The 21245-nt window shown below is 34.0% G+C and overlaps 1 protein-coding gene across 4 annotated transcripts in view; it reads left to right on the top strand.

Moving 5' to 3' along the window:
• Positions 1 to 21245, top strand: part of LOC108970141 — a 59843-nt gene that overhangs the window by 12889 nt on the left and 25709 nt on the right. For 2 of the 4 annotated variants that reach the window (XM_018935318.1, XM_018935354.1), the window contains exon 2: positions 15254 to 15290. In XM_018935318.1, the coding sequence (XP_018790863.1) occupies positions 15254 to 15290 (37 nt within the window). Of the gene's footprint in view, positions 1 to 9233; positions 9287 to 15253; positions 15291 to 21245 lie in introns of those variants that run through there. The other 2 variants (XM_018935346.1, XM_018935336.1) reach the window with 2 other exon arrangements.

The raw sequence follows: 21245 nt of genomic DNA on the forward strand, positions 1-21245 counted from the left end.
CTTGGTGTTATCTGAAATCAAATATTCTTGATTATTCTTAATCTGTAAACATGTCATTCTGGTTGGAACTACTGAAGTTAAATTTCAAGGGTAAATAACAAAATGGCCGACTTTGAAAAAAAAAAGTCCTTACATTTTAGCAAAGAAAGGGTTGTAAATTAAAAACCGACGAGATTTATAAGTGTGTAGAACAGCCTGTTAAGACCGGAAAGCAATCCGTTCAATAGAAAAAAAACCGGGACCAGGACCGGGCCGACCAGAAAAACAATGTTTTAAGAAAAACGCGTTTAAAGTTCAACAACTCCGAGAGAGAGGATACCGAGGCGCTCTTTAAACTCGTTATAACTCGCGACTTCTTGAACCCAAGTTGCAATCTATTCAATCCGGCTTCGTCTATTTAATTGCCTTTTTCAGCTAAAATCAACTGAATTATTTTAAATTCACTACAATGTGCAATGAAATACAGTTAAATACACATAATGTATTTTATAATTAGAAATTGCGTTAGGCGTTGAGCAATCGTTGTACACACAAGTTGCCGCACTAAATGAAAACAAAAAAAACACCGTAATAATTGCATTGTTTTTGCTTTTTGTTTGCTTAAATACATACAAACATATTGTGCTCATTTATAAAACAATCAAGTCGCGCCTTTGATATGCGTTCGAGTATGAAAGGCAATTGTTCGGTTATTTAAAAATCTTTCAAGTGTACATTTAATTAGGAATATTCAATTTTCAATGAAATAAAACGTACGTTGAATAACTTTAAAAAGCAAACAAAAAATTAATAATAAACGAAGCAATGACTTGTGAGCTAAAATTTGCACGTGAACACATATTTATATATGAGATTTAATACGTGTAGATATATGTGTGTGTATGTATGTGCGTTTCTGTTTAAATGTATTGCACATTATTTTGTCGTAAATACATGAAAGTCAATAAAATATTTACACTGTTGTGCTTTGTAAGACACAGGGTGTTTTCTCACTGGCTGTTGAAATGGCAGAGATGGCGTGAAAGTGTTGTGACACGCCAAGATTTCCATTATACAATATTTTTCGTTCCAAAAAATGCTTCTGGATGCTTTCAAGAATCAAAACAATATATATAAATCTCAAGCAAAACCATATTAAATCAATTAATTTAGTTAGAATGTCTCACCCTGTTGATCCTTTACACGTTGAAATGTTGCTCTTAGTTCGAACATCCTCTCGCCGACTCCCCAGGCAGCATTGAATTAAGTACCGTTTCCGTGCTTTAATGAAACAATCATTTTTTCTTTTCATTATTCTTTCCTTTCTGTATACTTACCGGTACACACATACACACATATATATAAATATACTAGCATGAGCAACAACACAAATGCGTGGAATATTTCAATGGATATTTTTATTTGGCCATATTCGCTTATTGATCTAAATATTTATTTACATAAGCTATTTGGAAAAAACAAAAAAAAAAAAAAAAACAAAAATGGAAATAAAATTGTGCATTGTTGAGCCTCTCGAATTTGATAGTTTTGTTTTTATGGTTTACCGAAAATTGCTATTTTATTTTTATTTGCTTTTTTCCAATAACGTTTTTCACACGCTATTACTTTTTTATATCCAACGCTGATTTGATGAGTTGAGTTGAAGGTTTAAGGTGAAAAAATTGGCGAATTTGTGTTTATTGTTTTACGTTAAGTTTAAAATTGCCTGTGTCTTTGACTACAATATTTTATTTCATGTAGACAACATAATTTTGTTTTGCTGGCATTTGCTTGGAATATTTGGAAGATTTATGGTAGCGGTGATTTGCCACAGCTGCCGCAAGCCGAAATTTAGACTTCTGCAGAGAAATTTATACGGCTTTAGATAGATCGCTAAGGTTGTAAAATATATTCGATGCCAAAATATCGAAATTTAGCCTTCTGAAAAAAATCATATGTTTTTAGTCAGGTCACGAAAATGCTTTTCAATAAACATAATATAAATATATAATAATTTTCTCTCGTTAGCTAGCTATATTTTTAATTTTCATTATACATATGTATCTCTCAAATAAGGGTAGTCGAAAAAGTCGTTTCGTATTGTGTCAATGGATGTTCTTCTATTTAGTCGTACATCTTCAGTGCTATCGACCAAATTGTGTCATATCATATAATGTTGGAAAGATTTTAAGCTTTTAACCAAAAATTAAAATTCGGAAAAGTTAAAAAAAAAAATACCGCTGTTCAAAAATTAGTGAAAATAATGAAGAAACTCGCTATATTTTGAAATTTTTGTTTAAAAAGTGCAAGCCACCAATGAAAAATGCGAAGTTTACGGAGACGGTGCTCATCAGTTCGTGTAGCACAACAATGGTTCGCTCGCTTCCGTTCTGGAAATTTAGATGTGAAAGATGCACCTGGCTCTGGTCGACCTATCGAAAATTATGGAAAAGATTGACTAGGACCGTCACATAAGCAGCCATGACATTGCTAAGAAACTAAGAAACATTCATTATCAAACGGTTTTGAATCACTTAAAAGTTACTGACTACAAAAAGAAGTTCGATGTTTGGTTACCACATAAATTATTATTCTTTGCTGGAGCGAAATGAAATCGAAAGATTTCTGAAGCGAATGGTAACAGGAGACGAAAAGTGGATCAAATACGACAATAATGTGCGAAAAATATCATGGTCCAAGCATGATGAAGCTCAACAAAGGGTTGCAAAGCCAGAGTTGATGCCCCGAAAGGTTATGCTGAGTGTTTGGTGGGCTCGGATAGGCATCAACCACTATGAGCTGTTCCAGCCTGGTCGAACGATTGATTCTACATTTTACTGTCAACAACTGATGAGATTGAAGAAGGCAATCGATAAAAACGATCAGAACTAATCAACAGAAAGGGCTTCGTCTTCAATCAAGACAATGCTAGACTTGCTTGGAATATTTGGAAGATTAGTAGCAGCGATTATTTGACACAGCTGCCGCAAGCTGAAATTTAGACTTATGAAGTTTGATGACTCGCCAAAAACTGGGAGAGCTAGGCTGGGTCGCCCAAAATAGTATTTATTTGCTTTATTAAAGTTCATTTTATATAAAAAAAAGTTGAAATTTCAACATACGTATGTTGTTCATTCAATTGTACGAAAATTGCAGAAATCGCTTTACGTACATCTCACCTTCTCAATCAGTGTTTAGTCTATTTATTTATCGCCAAGAATTGTTTTTCGCGAACAATAAAAACTTCCCCAAATTCCTAAACATTATAATGATTCATTGCGTTTTTTATTTATTTCTGACTTAATAGCATTATTCGTACGTTTTTGTAAATATTTAAAATAAAATTCGATAGGTTAGTATGGAATTATATAATTGCTAAAAATAAAAAGTAATAATCCACAAAAATTTGCGAAAATAATTCGAAAGAATTTCAACGCTGAGTTGAAACTGCCGCAAAGCTATATTTGGCCGTACAAAGCGCGCATCTCAGGTTTCCAAACACAAAAAAAAAAAAAAAAAAAAAAAAAAAAAAAAAAAAAAAAAAAAAAAAAAAAAAAAAAAAAAAAAAAAAAAAAAAATCGGGAAAGTCTAGCATTTCACGAAAATTTCGCTTCAGCAAGGTGCGGTGTCAATTATTTGGTTTTTACATGCGAACTTATGAACATATGTATGTATGTATTTTGCGGTCCGCTGTTGTCTTGCTGATGACTACTCAATCGTTTCTTTTGTGTTATTTATTCAATTAATTTGTTTTCGTATACATGTGTGTGTGTGTAATGAATGTGGTCCGTCATTCCGCAAATAGTTTATTTTCAATTTTTTTGGTCACTTTGTGTTTGTTTATTAGACTTTCGTCGCGTCACAGCTCGGCGGTGTGGTCGCATTACAAGCGTTTCGACGCTCTGTCTGAATTCGTATGCATTTCGTTCTAGGTGCAGGCGAAAATCGATTTTGATTTTTGACACATTAAAAAATGCGTTTAAATATAAACATGGCACACAAAAACAGCCGGTACTTTGTGTAGCGGAGAAGAGAGACGCTTGACTATGCGACCAAATAATTACTTTGTAGCCAAATGTGTACATTGAAAGAAATATTCAGGTGTTTACGGACAACTTTTGATCTTGATAAATACAAAACATGAAAAATTTATTATAGACATTTGAAAAAGAAACCGCGTTTCCATATTAGAAACTTCGTTTATGTGCGATATACCTGAGGTTGTGCGAATATGTTCGTCTTTTTGCTAAATAATTATCATATGCGGGTAGAGCATTCTTCAGCATTGTTTACAGTTTATACTTGAACTAGTTCCTCAGTTTTCGAGATATCGATCTGGAAGTTCTCTTCACGAAATTTGGCATGACTTATTGTATAAGCCAATAATGCAGTTTCCGAAGAAATTGTTCAAAGCACTAATACATATAGCTGCCAAAGAAACAGAATGTTCGGAATCAAGTTCTCGTAAGAAATTTTATGTATTTGTGAAGGGTATTGTATTTTCGGTGCAACCGAAGTCGCCGGTTTTTCTTTACTTTTTATGTGCAGCTTCATAAAATAGCTTGGAACATAGTTTTTTTTCAGTATACCATGTCCATAAACTAAAAAAATCAGCCAGCGAAACTTATTTTGATATTACCAATGATACAATTTCTCCGAACGACTAAAGATGCACATAAAATGTCCAATAAATTATTCTAAACGCATAAATGTGCAAGAGAACACACATACATACATAGATGTTTGCATTAAAGTTAGTTCTACATGAAAAATACATTAAGTGCTGTTCGTGGGTAAAACGTATGCTCTAAATTTTGAATTCAAGCAGATTTTTTTTCAAAATATTTGGAAAATAATATTTTGGAAATAAACATATGATATAGTATATGTATATTTAAATTCTAGATAAATTAGTTAGTTAGTTAAAAAATGTTTAATCACTACTTCCTAGCCGACAAAGCCAATTTTAAAGAAGATACGATTTTTGTCGGAGAATAGTTTATTCAGTCTAAGCGTTATGATTTGATAAGCGCATCATATCCCATTTCTCTAATTCAAAATGTGCTTTATATAAACATCTTGAATAAATACAAAGTGGACTTAGTACGTTTTTCATATCAGCGAGCGACAAGCTCGAAAGCAAATAGCAATAAAGTGATGCAAGGAGTTGTAACTCTCCATATACATATGTATATATATAAGTAATGCATATGCACACTTATAGATACATATGCATGTGCACACATAAATAATATGTAATATTAGAAGCAGGAAATAAGAGAAAGAACAAAATATGCTTGTATGTATGTCTGCTGGCTTGAGTGTCCCACAGTTGCTCACAAAGCAGATGCTAGTGATGTGCAAGCAACACCTAACAGCAAATATTTACGAGTATGCAAGGCAAAAACCACAGCAACAATCTTAATAGCAAGAATTGCAGTGAGGTGAATTGCAGCGCCGGCTGATGAATTTTATATACATATACTTACATAAACAAAAGCAAATTATTTAATTACGCATACATACTTACATTCATGCACGCATATAAATATACACACATATATTGCATATTCTGCTAACTTCGTCGAACTTTGCAGCCGCCAACGTTAATATGCCGCTGTCGACGTCGCTACTGTTGTTGGCATTGCAGCCTTTTCCGTTGGTAATTAGATACGTTCTCTTTTTTGTTTTGTCGCTTGCTGCTGAGTTTTATGCTTTGTCTTTAGCCTTTAATGTTTCTTTATATCTTAATGTCTCTCTCATTTTGCTTAGCTGATATGCCGGGTATAAGACTATGAAAGATTTTAGCTTAAACTAGTGTCTAAACTAGTTGGCTTTCAAATCAATAAGTTCAATAGAAAATTATTAAGAAACTATAGTATAAAAAAATATAGCTCGGAGAATTGATTGAAGACTTCGTAGGAGTCAAACGATACTTAGGTTGCCAATAGCTGTTATGAAAGTGACGTATTCTACAGGATATGTATTAATTTCTCTCCGCCATTAATCATAGTCCACCAGCTCTTGTGGCATAATAATTTTTTGTTGCTTCAGATTCCTCTATAGTCAAGTTCATTGGCTTCGATTGAGCTTCAAGTTAGTTACCTTCCTCGTGTACTTAGTCATTATTTCCTGATAATTAAAGGTGCCCATATTATAACTTAAGTATGCTTTGGAAGTAAGTTACCAGTAATTATCGGTTTTTTTTTCTGGTTTCTCGACGAAAAACTGTGCCAAGTAGTTTTCACAGACTTGTCTTGATGCCAACTTTACATACATTGACCGAAACAAATGATAGTCCGATGGTGCAAGATCAGGGCTATATAGTGGATGCATCAAAACTTCCCAACTAAGCTCTTTCTGTTTTTGCCGAGTCACCAAAGACGTGTATGATTCCAGACGAAGCCCTTTCTATTGATCAGTTCTGGCCCCTTTTTTTTATTGTTTTCTTCAATCTCATTGGTTGTTGGCAGTAAAATGTAGAATCAAACATTTGACCAGGCTGGAACAGCTTATAGTGGAAGATTTTTTTTCAATCCAACCAAACACCCAGCATAACATTTTGAGGCGTCAATCCTGGCTTTGCGGGTATTTGTTGAGCATCACCATGCTTTGACCATGATCTCTTTGGCACATTATTGACGTATTTGATCAAATTTTTGTCTCTTTCTGAAATGGTTCGATTTCATTTCGTTTCATCAAAAAATCGCCGATGTTAGTTCGGTCCATTTAATTTTTCACATTTTTCATGTGGTACCCAAACAACGAGCTTCTTTTTGTAGCCAGTCTTCCTTCAATGGTGCAAAACCGGTTGTTGATGAATGTTAAGCTTCTTAACGATATCATAGCTGCTTACGTGACGGTCCTGTTCAACATTTTCCATAATTTCATCAACGTTTTCAGCGCCTTCATGGCCTTCCTTTTTTAAACAAAAATTTCAAAATATAGCGAATTTCTTCATTATTTTCAGAAATTTTTGAATTGTTGTAACTTTCTTTCAATTTCCCCCAATTTACCTTTTTGTTTTTTTGGTTAAATGAAACTTAATATCTTACCTTTCCAACAATATGTTATGAAATGATGTGATTTCTAGCACTGGAGATATACGACTGCAACGACATCTATTGATAAAATACGTAAAGACTTTATCGACTAATCAACATATGTACCAAAAGCCAATCTTATGTTATTTTTGGGGCACCCTTTATGTTTCGCTAGTACAGTTGATCGAAGCAACTTGGAATAATATCATAACGTACGAAGTAGTCTGTGCAGACACTGATAAATATTATAATTTACACCACTCAACAAATTTGAAAGAAAGTTTTGCGGCTGATGTGCTAATGGATATGTGGGGATTTGAGGTGTAACGATTACTAATTTGAGTTAAAAAATTTTCCATCATTTATAGCAACTTTTTGTGTGAGGATAAAAATGCCTTCTATTTATCAGTAAAAATGCTCGTAAAAAAGTAGACAAATGGTTAAATGAGCTTTTGCTAGTCGGCACCAAGGGCTGGATTACGGCTCCAGATAATTAAAAACGTTGCCTACATTTTGGCGATGAGTTAAAAATCATTACTTTTCCAAACACATTAGCTATTTTTGTCAAATATATTTCTTAGGGACCTCTATTGATCTTGTTTAAGAAATCGCGTTATCTTTTCAAAAATTATGTTATTATTTCGCTGTCGGCATTCGAAGCGCCAAACACTCCGCAACACTTCGAATTGTTTACGCTGGTCGGTGAATAGTATTGGCAATGTATTTTGGGTCCTAATATAATCAAATTGAAATTCTTCACGCACAAATTTATCATAATTTTTCTGGAGCATGATATTTCAATAGAAAACATTGTTATAAATTAAACAAATTCGTGAGAAGGCGATAAAACTAGGCTACAACTGAGCGCAAATAAATTGTAGACAACAGCTAGGCGAGTGCCGAGAGCAACAACATAGCACAACGAACTATTAAAAGCAAATATAAAAAAAAAATAATATTATTAGATGAGGAGCGCGAAATCTCTGCTGTCATCGGTGCGCATGTACCCAAGTGGTTGCGACTGTAGAGCGACTGAAGAATGCAATCTACGCACATGCAAGATTTCACCAAACACCTTGGCAGAAAACACTAAACTAACACAACAACAACAATAGTCACAATCAAAATTAAGCAATCAACAGTTTGGATATCTACAAATAACATTGAGAATTTATTAGCGCTACACAGAATAACATACAGCTGCGTGTTGTTGTTTTATTGCATTTTTATTAAAATTTTTGAGATTATCGTTGCTGTTGTTCCACAAACTGCTAGCGTCTGCGCTGCTAGTGTTACTGCGCAAGAATGCTCTCTTCTGTTTTATGTAGTTTATTTCAGTAATTTCGCTTAGAACGCGCGCCTATTTAATCAACGCCGCGCGCTGTCACAATCGCTGGGGCGTATGCGTATTGCCATGCGGTCGCCCGGCTGCAGTTGAAAATGGTGCGCGTTGGTGCTTTCACGCGAACACACATCGCACATACGACTCAGAAAACACGCGCGCCAGCACTTTTTCTCTAATTTGCATATACGCGCTGATACTCAGGGCGTACGCGCGTATGAAGGTACGCTAACCTTTTTCACGCCTGTGACCGCGCGTTCAACTCTCCGTCGCGTTTTACGCGTGTTCATCGCTCCTACACAACGAATTGTTAGCAATTTTCGAATAAAATATAATTTGTTTGCTTTCATTATTACTTTCGTAATGAAATTAAGTATTTATTTATGTCTGAGTATGCTTGTGTAGAGCTATTAAAAAAGTAAATGAAGTAAACAAGCTAAAAAAAAAAATATGTGAAATAAATTTCGCTACTCACTCAATATATACAGACATACATAGGTATATATGTAGCCACGCGGCACTTGGCCGTACGCCGGTGGAATGCCTCGTGGAGCGCCAGCATCCCGCAGTCTGCGCGCGCCCACCGAACGACACGCTTACACGGCCGGCGTTTTGTCTGTCAGCCAGCCAGTCGCGTTATAAATGTCGCGAAAAAGCAGCGCGTTCTAGGCAAATTATCATTGCGTCGCGGCACATGGTCACACACGCACACACAGATATACGCGTAGCCGAAAATACGCTCTCACATAGTTAATAAAATCGTAAAAAAAGCCTAAACGCATAGTGAAAGTGACAGCTAAGTGAGTGTGCAAGTAGTGCGCGTCGTCGCGGGCGCTGCGCATATGCGAACACAAATAGCATAGACGAACGAAGTGTGTTTCAGCAAATAATATCTCCTTATGAGCTACTTTTACGACTCGGAGTAAGTTGATGATAAATATAGATATTAAAAAAATAATAATTTTTATAATTAACGAGCTGAGGCTAGAAGGTGCTTGTACGAGTTGCTGCGTTGCACATTTACCGACTTATCTTCTCATAATCTCAGCGTTCGTTGTCGAGTATTTTCTTTAATCATAGAAGAGATTGTGTGCAGTTATTGAATGCATTTTGTGATTTATAAATGTTTCAAGAGTTTAAAAAAAGCGATTAACATTGAAATATTGAAAAGCTATGCATTGTTTCTGTTGTTTTCATGGAACAGTCTCTTCTGAGTGGAAATACTGAAATACTTAACTCTTTTAATCTTAAAATTAACAAGTACAAGTGTGCTACGTGTGTTGGCATCATGGTATCATATTTTATATACCAATATTTGGTCGTGGAGTGGGCCTTGTGCGTTCTACTTTTTTGCTAGAGGTTCGAAGTTCCATAAAAGGCCGTTATCAAAATCATTTAACGATGGGAGTAAAATATATTATACGGTATTGAATGTAGATGTATTGTGTGACGTCACTTTAGCGTTGCTCTAAGCATGCATTTTCCGCGGAGTGGTCACAAGCTCTTTAATAAGTATGTATTATATCAAATAGAGCCGTTTGAGCTTCAAACTAATTTTTTTTTCCATTTTAAAAGCAAATTTAGACACCCAAATTTATAAAAAAATTAACACTTTAATTTTATAATTTAATTTTTTTAAATTAATTTAATTTTAATTAATTTTATTCTTTAATTTATTTTTCTTCACCATTTTATTCTACTCAAATAATTTCTACGTTGCAAAAAAAGTATGCACACAAAACCTTCAAGACCGTCAAAACGCACAATCGATCAATGCAACGTCAAGCTTTTGGAGAAAAAGCAAATGCAAATTTTCAAGTTCAAATTGAAAACCTCTATCATATCCTATCAGATATTATTTTTCCATAAATATTTTGGATTAAGGCCAACATTGCTGTGAGAACTTTTTTTCTTCACACTTAAGAGCGATTTCCGGTTGTCATAAAGAGGAAAACACTTACGGAGAAATCTTCAAACAAAACGAAAAGTATGAAAATATTGAATAACTGTAAATGTTTAGATGCAATTCCAAAATAATATTTGCATATTTTGGCCTCCAGAAATGACCTTGATTTGTAGACATTTCATTTCATTTAGAAAACAATGAAATAGACCAAAAAACATTTTTCAGATTTGAATTTATTATGGAAATGTCAGTTTGAAGTCTACATAAATACATTTGCAATAAATTACTGTGTTAAATTATTTTCTTATTGGCAATGAGATTCACAACTGTCGTTTGAGTAGTATGATATGATGTGCTTTTAATTTTTTTGCTTTTTGGAGGTTTTATCCAGATTTTCATGATTTAAATACAAGGTTTTGAAACTTTATGATTAAACTGAAAGTTCGTGGTACTTATTAAAGTTACTTAAAACCGGAAATTATTTTGTATGAGAATGAATTATCTATTCTACTGGTTTCGTAACTTTTAAGGGTATTAACAAAAAAAAAAAAAAAAAAAAAAAAACTAGATTTTATTTTTCATATAAGAAATATTGGGTAGTCGAAAAAGTCTTTTCGTATTTCTAATCAAATTTTAACTTATTTTAATTTTTTTATATTTATAATAATAAATAAATAAACAAATCTGTATTTTTTTGGTCGATCACTCAAGCTTCGGAAACGACCGAACCATTGTTGTGTTGCACGAACTGTTGGTAGCACTGGAGATATACGGCGTTTACTTTAAAAATATACTCAAAACTGTCGGGTCTTTGAAAGGGAAACTATTTGAATCTTAAGCAACCTTTGTTTTCTCTGTATTATTGGTTACTGGTTTAATTCTTGCATCTTAATACAAATCTTTGAAAAATATCCCACCTCTCTCTTTGCTTCTAAGAAAAACAAACAATAGCAATAATTGTTAGATGGGGTTATGTTGTAGTAATCTAAAGCAATAACAGTTAGATGGGGTTATGTTGTAGTAATCAAATGCGAGTAAGGCATTAAAACCTTAAAAAGCCTTTGCGATACTTCAAAACATATAGTGTATAGAGTTTCCAAAAAGTGATGGCAGGGATTATAGTTTATAAGGCAACTTATGTGTTAAAATGTAGTATAATCATTACCTTCCTATCTAAAAATAATATGTTTTACAGAACTATTTTCAGATGACGAAAAATACATTTCAGTTCATTATGTCTCATAAAACCTTTCCACGAAACATTCAATCTCTAATGATGCTGTATACAAGCTTGATAGATGTTGAGCAGAGATTAGCAATTACTAAAACCTTTCAGAAGATCTATTCCTAGAGAGATTTAAGGAAAAATTATGATTCATAATAAAAATATGTGCTATCTTTGTATATATATTAAAGCATGTACTACATTTGGGCCTCTGAATGAATCCGGTTATTAAGGAAATATTGAATCGCAAGATATGTAATTACTCAAGCATTGAATAAATTCGAGTAGGGATGTGATTGACGTCCATTATTTAAATTAGAACTTACCTTCTATCTGCTATATTTATTGAAACTAGGTTGCGAGATAAAGACTCGCATACATTGTATAAGGGTAGTCGAAAAAGTCTTTTCGTATTTCTAATCAAACTTCAACTTTTTTTTTATATTTATAATGAACAATAATAAGCAACAAAAGTAACATTTTGGTCGATTACGTTTTGTCATTTTTCCGCTAGAGACATTATTCCATCAGTGTAAATCGAAATTTCTAAATTTCTTTCTCCAGAACGGAAGCGAGCGAACCATTGTTGTGCTACACGAACTGATACAGCATCGTTCCTGTAAACTTCAGATATTTCATTAGTGGCTTGCGTGCCATTCTTCCCTTTTTTATACAAAAAATTCAAAATATAGCGAATTTCTTCATTATTTTCACTTATTTTTGAACAGATGTAACTTTTATTCAACTTTCCCCAATTTTGTTTTTGGTTAAACGAAGCTTAAAGTCTTACCTTTACAACATTTTATAGTAGGACACAATGTGATTGGTAGCACTGGAGATATACGACTGCAACGACATCAAAATACGAAAAGAGTTTTTCGACTACCAATATATGTAAGTACCAAAGGTGTTGAAGGATCGTGCTGTTAGTAGCATACATTTTCTTCTTCTTTTTCAATCACTAATATGGTCGTTGCGTAAGTCTTCAGGAACTTATGAAACCATCCTTCGTTTGCATCACGCTTTCATGCAAATCTGCTGGCAGGAAGACAAAGAGTGGAGATAGAGGTGCTGACAATCAGCCAGATATGCAGTTCCGGTGTACAGACTAGTTAATACTTTTTGCGTGAACGCCTGTGGCGGCCTCGTTCCGCTTGCACGTTGCCTTTATGTAATCACAATACAATGCTCACATCGGCAACACCACAGTGATGTTGGCGTTGTCAACGGCAACAACACAGACATTGTCATCGCCTGCCACACGTACATGTGTTGCACATGTAAGCGTGCATTAGTGAAGTAAATCTTGTTGACAACGCTCACACACACGCGCATATGAATATGTGTGCAGAGGAAGGCGTTAGCTGATTATTTGGTAGATACTTGATGATTTAATCGATAATCAATGAAACATGTGCAAGCGTGCGTTTGTTTGTGTGTGTTAGTGCTAGAAATTGAACTCGTGCATGCTTTCAGTCATAATTAAATGAGTATGTTGCATGTGGCTAGGGCCGGGTTCAAGGAAGCACACGTATTGATGCGGATGTGGTAAAGGATGCACGGCGCTGTGTCTGATGCAGCTGCTGCTGTCAGAAATGTCATTGAACATCCGCAATGTAGCAAACAATGGGATTTAAATATGTACATGCTGGTGATATGTAATGATTACAGTTCAGTATGTGCATGTATGTGTGCTTGTGTTTCAACATGTGCTGGTGTGTGTTCGTCGTATGTAGTTTGTGCAAATATAAGTTATGTCATGTGTGTGGAATTAGGCGGAAGGACACCTTTTGTCAGCGAAATTCTGTCCTCAAAATGATTTGCTGAGGACTTTGCTGTCGCCATGCATTTTTTGAAGGCTTTAGACTGTTTTAATTTTAAAATAATATGACAACTTTAAGTTTTGTATTACTCAACTTGAAATATCATTAAAACGGTTATATGTGTTTGCTCGGGTACAGCATTTTTCAACAATTTTTTCTTACATAAAAATATAATATTGTATTAGAATTTTTTATTATTACAAATATACACTGTTAGCAAAGAAATTCAAAAATTTTTATAAAAAAAAAGTTAAAACTCGGCAATTGCGACGTCATTTCCGGTGGCCCCTCGATCATCTAAAGTTAAAAAAAAAAACACGACTTTTAGTTAAAACCTTAAAATTGAAGGAAGGAAAAAAAGCTGAAAATTTGATTTTTGGCACAAATTTTTTTTCAAATAGTTGTAGCCGACAAAAATCCCTCACCCAAGTCTTTAAGAATTGTATCTCAAGAACCTGTGTAAAATTTGTTGAAGATCGGTTGAGAAGTTTTCAAGCATTTTTGCCAACCGGCTTCAAAGAGACAGTTTCGAGAAATTCCTGAATGTTTCAGCTCAAGATGATGTATAAGATGTATTTGGCACGGGTTTTCAGGGGTAGAAAACATCTGTATATTTGTTGACTGGCGACAAATGGTGTTCCTTTGAGTAACTAAATCCGTGTTACAGCAGAGCTCTTACGGTGTGTGGTTCTATATTCTTTGATATTTATCTTTCACGCGGACGGTTTCAAAGATCTTCCGAGTATAATAGAATGAAAATAATTAGACACTTAAAAAGTGTAATTTTTGTTCGTCGTGAGAAGGATTTGCTTCTCAATCTGCTGGCAACATTTATCCAGATTTAGATTATTGATGGAATTTAAACTGCTTGCGAGATATATAGAGTATCTAAATCTACTCAAACGATATATCTGAGTTATCATTTTGTCTGGTTAAGGGAGATTTAAGGAAGTTATGCCTTCAAAAAGTAGTACACTCTTATCTGCAAATTACATACTAAAGACAACGATGTGATTTCCACCACAGTCTGGTCTAACCAGAGCTGATTCCGATTAATAAATAAAAAAAAGGTAATTAATTTGGTAGCATTAACCAAAACCAGTCAGAACGACTTGAAACTCTTGGAACTAAATCCCTGGATTCTTTATTTAAGAATATGATGCTTTAGATTTGGAAAAAGATAATATATGAAATACTTTGAGATATATTTTAAGAATCAGCAACATTTTGGGAAAAATGTTGGGTAAATGTTTGCGTATACTTTTGAGTAAACTTTTGGGTAAACTGAGTAACGTGAGCAGATGGTTCTCAGTGAAATTTAAAAAAATGTTGTGAATGTTATAAAAACACTAGTTAAGCAACTGAAAATATGAACTTCCAGAAATCTCATACACGATTCGACAATCAATAAATACTCGAAGGGACATGACAAAATTGAATGTCTCCGATAAAGAGCAATATACCGTAAAATCGACGCTAAGAATATGCTAAGCAGAAAATAAACAAAAACAAAAACCATACACAACTCTTAAAACAATAAACAATTTAAGCATTTGTAAACAGTTTTCTATATCCAAAATAACAAAGTAAAAAAACGTGTGCTCAAATTAAATTTTCTTATTTCTTTCTCTTCACCCAACGCTGCACCATGTACGTATCTGCCGCTGTGCTCACCCTAATGTTTATTTGGATGTACTATTGTTGTTTATTTCTGCCCCAATTTCTTGTGAACTACCAATTGTTCATGCTTGTTCGTTGGCTATTTGATTTTATCTTTCGCTGTTGTTGTTTGTACTCTTTTCGTTTTCGTTTTTGTTTTGTTTTCCCCATTTCTTTTCAATATTCTTTTCTTCTTTCGGTTGCTGTTGGTTTCTTTCCATTTTGTTTTTATTCGTACACTTTGTGGGGGAACCTAACGCAACAATATGCTCCGAGAACGAAGACGCCTCGCTCATTACAAGCTCAGCAGCAGGTAACTTATGAACATATATTTACATACATACATATATATATATTTATCTATATCTTTTAGATTTACAGCTTTATATTTTTATATATCTCTTTGTATACATTTTTGCAGTGTAAATATTTATTTAAGATTTACATTAATGCCGTTGCCGTTTGATAAAACCCGAAATTTTAGATGCGCCAACACACATAACAGGCCACGTTTACGAAAGGCGGTGCAAACACCTGCCCACATCGTCCATTTATTTGCTTTTAAATTTTCAGCTTTATTTAGTGCGATGAATATTGGTTTCGTGTGAATTATATCGTAAAATTGTAATACTTATTTTGTATTTTATTGGTTCCTTAAATATCGACATATGACTTTTTGTTTAAAAACGGCGCCTAAAAGCAATTTCGGGTGATTAAAGAACCCCATAAATGCGGTTTGGCGATAGTGTGTCTAAACATGGGCATATTTTTGATCGATTTTTTCTAATTTGTTCTTTTATTATTGGTTTTGTCTTTAATAGATGACAGTAGAATTTATTGTCGAGTATTTTTTTGGAACTTTTAAGCCTCTATTTTCCAAATTGCTTAAAAGATTGCATTTTGTTTTGAAAAATCTGAAAAAATAGTTGTTAAAAGTTATGAAGCTCCACAAAAGTATTCGTCCAAAAAATATGGTTCTACATTGTGCCTTGAGCCGTTTTCAGCGGCCATATTTGTGGTCAATGATTCGGTTCTTTAAGCAACGCTTCTCCTTGAAGAAGTAACAAAAAAATAAGATGTAAATTTTAGAGTCCCTTATAACATATATTTTTTGGCAAATGTTGAAAATATTAGTAAAATTATGACATATCTTTATATATATAAAAAGTACGTGTCACGTTGTTTGTCCGCGATGGACTCCTAAGCTACTGAACTGATTTTAGTAAAATTTAGCACACTGTGTTCGCTTTGATCCTACTTAGAAGATAGGGTAGTAAAAACAATTCATAAATAAAAATACAGTGAAAGCTCTGTTAAATGTACGCTCTTTTAACCGGACGTTTCTTTTAGTGGACAGGCTGGAAACCAGACATTAACAAAGCAGCTTTAAATTCGTTATTATTTCCAAGGATATTTATTTGTATGAACATATTCAAAATTATACATCATGTACATTCCCTTGGATTTTTGTACTGACAAACACGTTTTCGCCTTTATTCGTAAATAATAATAGTTTAAAATCTATACCACTACAACGCGTGGCCGAAATTTTTAATTTCTCAGTACTGCCTGAAACTGGGAGCTTAAAAGTTGGCTTGTTTGCCTAAATTAACCATCATTAATTTTTAGATAATAATCTCGAGAAGAAAATCATACCTAACATGCATTTGTTTAGTTTAGAAATAAGAGAGCAAAATTGAAATATCAACACACTGTTAAGTAATTTTTAAATTTGTTAGATTGTGTTGTTGCTTACACTTAAAAAGTTCAGGAATGAGCTTTATGAATTTACTTCTGAAATGAGAAAGCGCTCAAAGAAATATGACAGCAAAGTTCAAAAATCAATACACTGTTAAATAGTTCTTAAACTTGATAATTTATATTGTTGCTTAGGTTACAGAATAAGCTTTCAAAAGCTTGAAACATTTATGTTTGAAATTAAAAATTTTGCCCACAGTGTCGTGCTTAAAAAGCTCGCTAACAAGATCGCAACACATCTCCGGTTTTGTATATGATGAAAAGCCTGCAAATAAAGCTTTTAAAGCTCTGTAGCATATTAAGTTGGCAGTAAAAAATAATTTTAGGTCAATAAAGCGTTGCAAACTTTTTTCAAATAGCATCCAAAAAAATGTTTAGGCTAAGTTCAACCAAAACGCCTAAAAGCGCGCAATGATTATTGAACGACATCATAATATATCAACGCTTTAGAGACTCAATCACGTATATGCTTAGTGTTTATACTTACATACACATATATATGTATATGAAATAAGCAGATGCAAATTTACACGAAAATAAAATAAAAACAATCGCTTTCCATTAACAAATGACAGACAACTTTTAGCAGATTTATTTTCATTTTGACGAGCGCGTCCCGTTTTAATGCCATAATTCAAGCGTAAATAGCACATAATCTCCAATTGGACATTTTTACAAGTTCTCATTAATGTTTTAAATCCAATAGAAAGTGGCCAAAATAAATAAAAGTGGGTATAAAGGATTTCCAAAGAATATTACAAATAAACACGTGTTTAAAATCAAATAAATAAATGTGTTTAATACCGTTAACTGCAATTTTGTGCTTGTATGTTTTTATAAAAATCCATATTATAAATTATATACTCACATATATAATTTTCATTTCCGCTGTATTTTGTTGGTATTTACAGCAATCAGCTAGCATTGCTGTCAAATTTGTGTCAAGCAAGTGATAATTATTAAAGAAAAAAGGGTTTGAGCTGTATTTTAAGGCCTTAATTGAAATATGTATTTGTGTATGTGAAGCAAATTTCACATGATTTTTTGGCACGTGGCACGAAGGCTGCAACAATTGTGAAAATTATGCCACAATAAGCACAATCTAAACATTGCAGTTGTGGTTTGGTGTACAAGCACCGTTACAGTTTTCGTAAAAAGGCCATGAACAGCAAGTGGCGCAGAGCTTTCATTACAGAATACATATACATACATGTCTATGTGTGTATATATGTGTATATGTATGCCACTTTAATTATTGCAGTTTGCAGTTATTTGGCAATTTTTGAGCATTAGAACAATCCGAGCTGGTTATTATTTTAATTAGAAGCACTTGTGAGACTAAAATATAAAAAAAAAAAATTAGTCACAATGACTTTAAGGTAAAATACACATACTGGTGTTCATTGTTATTGTGGTTTTTTAAATGAAATTGAAAGTCGTTTCTAACAGTGAAGCTATAATTGCTCATGGAGGTTTTTAAATAGTGCTAATTTAACCAACGATTACATTCAAATTCTTACGGTAGAGGAAGCAGTTACATCAGGTGATATTATCTGAGCTGCAACCATCTTCTATCCTTTGCAACATGACTTACTTAGTCAAGGTGAAGAAACGATTATGACTAAGCGACTAGCAAATTTGACCGCCATTACCAAAAGAGGACTCAAAGTCGGTCATCTCATCATCAGACAGTGTTTGAAACATAAATATATATAGATCGGCAGAAGAGTTGAATATATTCTATGATACCTGGACGTGTAAGAGTTCGAATCCATGGCTTGTATCGTAAACAGAGAGATTAAATATTTGCCACCTTTACGTTAGAGCTAAGCCCGTACTGAATGAAATATCTCAGCCGATCAGTGTTGAAACTAATCCCAATCAGACGGTCGTCAACTCAACGACGATTTGCATGGTTGTATCTCTTTCCGATGACATCATCCATTTTTGGTTGAATTTGGCTCTATACGCTATAAGATTGTTTTGGTTGAAGAGTCGACAGACTATTTGAAGTGACGTAGTTTTCATCGAAAAACCTTCTCAGATCAGGCCTGTTTCTGGCTTAATAGCTTCGTCAATTAAAAAATTGTCACTATTGGGATGTGTGAAATATTCGCGTGGTTGGGGGAAAGCATTTGTATTCTCAAAAATTGACCGTTTGCTGCGACTTGTGGTGTGGCGACATCATCAGATCTTATTTCATCGGAAATGAGTCAGGAAATGCAGCTATCCTTAATATAGCGCATTAAAGCATGATTTTGACTGACCCTTTACCTCGGAGTTTGATGATATCGAAGCGTATGATCTCTATTTCTAGTAAGACGGTGCGCCGTTTTATGTTTCCAGTCTAAACATGGACAAATTGCGTGCAAAATTTTGTATTCGTTAATATCGAGAAATGACCCAGTCAAATGGACGCTAGGCTCGTACTATATAACACCTCTATACTATTCTTAATTAACATTGAAAAATACCAAGTGCTCCGTCACGATCGGAAAGTACCTCTCCTAGTCGTTTGATATCAAACGAGGTTTCAGACAAGGCGACTCCTTATCGTGCGACTTTTTCAATCTACAGTTGGAGAAAATAATTCGAGTTGTAGAGCTGAATAGTGAAGGTACAATTAGTATACTATAAGTTTTTTAAGTCTTTCTTTAGACACATTTTATATTTTTAAACGGAAATCAAGTTGCGTCGAATTCATCGTAGAAATGAAGTGACACAAATACAAATACATATATGCAAAACGCACTATATATCGTATTTGTTTATCTAGTTTGGTATGTACAAAAATAAATAATAATTAAATTATAATGCAGCTTTAAACTACTAGATCCATGAGTTTATGTAATATAAGAACTCACATATTTACTATAATTAGTAGCATTAACTCTTACTTTGTGTTTGCGGTGTTGTACACTGCTATCTATAACCATATAAACCTACATACAAATTACAACTAAAGTGAATATAATTTGATGCAAAACTCCACTTGACTCTCTTTACTAGTGTATTAATGTAGACCCTTTATTCAGTACATTGATTTTCATAACACTTAGCAGTGAGTATTTCAGTGGAAATATCGTTTTTGAGGATAATTGAATTTTAATGCGATTACAAAAATTTTATTTGTTGCTGTTGTAAAAATAAAAATAGCAAAAATTGCTAAAAAAATGCAAATTGTATTGTTAAGCATAGTTTTCAAGTGCGTAAGTTTTTTGCATTTTTAATGGGGTTGCGCTCTGGCGGGCGGGTTATTCACTTTAATTATGAAGCGATTTAAATGTGTGGATACTTTTTTATTTATATTCATTATGACTTTGACGCAGAATCCAAATGGAACTTTTTATAATTTGTGGCATTTGTGAAGCAAACTGTAATTAAAAAAAAAAAATATATATAATTTATATAACTAAATTGACTTTAAGTGGTTTTTTCTTATAAATTTAATACCGTTATAATATCACTTTACTGTAAAGCAAATTTATTTGTAGCTAGGTAAGGTAACAACAAACACGCGCGGCGTTCAAAATACAGAAAGTTTCAAAAATGCTCTCATCTTTTGAGGTACCAAACTCTAGACTTTAACACCCAGTATTCATATATATGTATGTGTATTTGTTGTAATATGCATAAAGCGAAAAATTGTCTCTAATGATGCTTTAGCTCTTTTGAACAGTAGTTATAGACTCCCCTTCTTCTTTATTGGCGTAGACACCCCTTATGCGGAGTGCTCCTGATTTTCGCAATTTGGCGCCAATTCGAGTTATCAAGTGCACAATGTCCTTCTCCCTCTGATCTCTCCAACGGATTGGAAGTCTTTCTCCACCGGCGTGTACTGAATCGAAAACCATCGAAGCTGGAATGATCTATTCCGAACAACATGACCTTGTCAGCGTAGGTGCTATCTCTGAATTTTGTCAGCGTCGCCGTATATGCGCAAAGGAGCATAAATTTTCCGCGAAAGAACTTTACTTTTCAATCGTTAGATTTCAAGGTTGATATTTTTCGTGGAGTTGATGCTGGTTCCAAGGTAGGCAAATTTATCTACGATTTCAAAGTTATGAATCTCAACAGTGACAGAAGATATTTGTCCTTGTCCTTGTTCACAACTAGACCAATACGCTTCCTATCTACTCTAGAAAAACCAGCACTAACGGCACGGTCGTTGAGGTCGCTTGTTATCGAACGGCTTGGAGAGGTTCTTCCCGATCGTAACGGAGCTTTTGGCGTTGTTGAACGCCAGCTTACTGTGCTGTATTAGCTATGCAGGGTTACCGCGTTCTCACATATCGTCCCGTGCTGTCGAAGGCGTCTTTAAGAACGAAGAAGAGTTGATGCATGCCGACCTTTCTTACACGGGTTCCAGGGCTGAAACTATACTGATAAAATCCAATCAGTCTGTTAACGGTGGGCTTCAGTCCACACTACCCTCGGTAATAGGTGCAGATTGTGGGGTTATTTGTGGATTGGGCAGAGCACACCTTGGTTCCAATTAACGGGCATGTTT

The sequence above is a fragment of the Bactrocera latifrons genome, unplaced genomic scaffold (assembly GCF_001853355.1).
Source record: "Bactrocera latifrons isolate USDA-ARS-PBARC rearing strain unplaced genomic scaffold, ASM185335v1 scaffold_106, whole genome shotgun sequence".
NCBI lineage: Eukaryota > Metazoa > Arthropoda > Insecta > Diptera > Tephritidae > Bactrocera > Bactrocera latifrons.